At 61.2% G+C, this 766-nt stretch overlaps 1 protein-coding gene across 1 annotated transcript; it reads right to left on the bottom strand.

Annotated features, from left to right (window-relative positions):
* Positions 1-6: 6 nt before the first annotated feature.
* LOC102881174 (NAD(P)H-hydrate epimerase) lies at positions 7-752 on the bottom strand (the record flags this gene model as incomplete). The annotated part of the gene is made up of 3 exons (XM_006925214.3): positions 577-752; positions 341-451; positions 7-255 (listed from the first exon to the last, which is right to left on the bottom strand). Coding segments are annotated over exons 1-3 (483 nt in total), but the record flags the coding sequence as incomplete, so codon positions are not given.
* Between the last annotated feature and the right edge of the window lie 14 nt (positions 753-766).

Raw genomic sequence — 766 nt, 5'->3', positions numbered from 1 at the left:
CGCAGCGTAGGCACCACCTGTGCCAGGCACTGTCCCTCCCCGCCAAGGTGTTCTCCAAGGATGATAAGCAGACAAGCTCAGCCTGCAAGCTGAAGGAAGCGAATGCCGGTTACTGCGGAGGGCACGGAACTGGACGCCTACCTCTGGGGGCATCTCACCAAGGAAAGGGATGTCCATTTTCTGACACTGGGTCACCAAGCCAGTGAAGAGTGGCTTGTTAGGCCTTTTGGGGTAATAGATGGTTGGCTGGTAGCCCTAGGAGGAAAGGAAAGGGGTGATTCCGGCCCAAGTCCAGGATCCAACTCCCCCTCGCCCGCAGCCCTTCTTCCCACATACTCACAAAGAGTTTGAGGTGTCGAGCACAGACCAGGCCATCTCCTCCATTATTGCCGGGGCCACAGATGACCAGGACAGTAGGGGGGCTCCTGGACATGGACGTGGGGGGATATGCCTGAAGGCAGAGACAGAGGGGGTTCAGAGCGGCCTTAGGCAGTAACGGTGCAGGCTTGGCCTAGCTGTCCCTCCCGCTCCCCTGTGCTTAGGCCAGGGAGCCAGGTCGAGAGTTGGGCCACCGACCTTGGCAATGGCTGTGGCACAGCTCAGCCCAGCCAGCTCCATAAGTTGGTCCACGCTGAACTGGTACTCGTTAAACAGCTCCTCGTCCACGGCCTGGGCCTCCTCCTGGCTGAGCAAACCCATCGCCTGAGCCCCGAGGCTTCGGGGCTCGGCCGCGGGCGACACTGTGTTCCCGGTCCCGCCCGGTGGG

The sequence above is a fragment of the Pteropus alecto genome, unplaced genomic scaffold (genome assembly GCF_000325575.1).
Source record: "Pteropus alecto unplaced genomic scaffold, ASM32557v1 C17942714, whole genome shotgun sequence".
NCBI classification, from domain to species: domain Eukaryota; kingdom Metazoa; phylum Chordata; class Mammalia; order Chiroptera; family Pteropodidae; genus Pteropus; species Pteropus alecto.
Note: the sequence above shows the minus strand (reverse complement) of the source record. Positions and strands in the feature narration are given on the sequence as shown.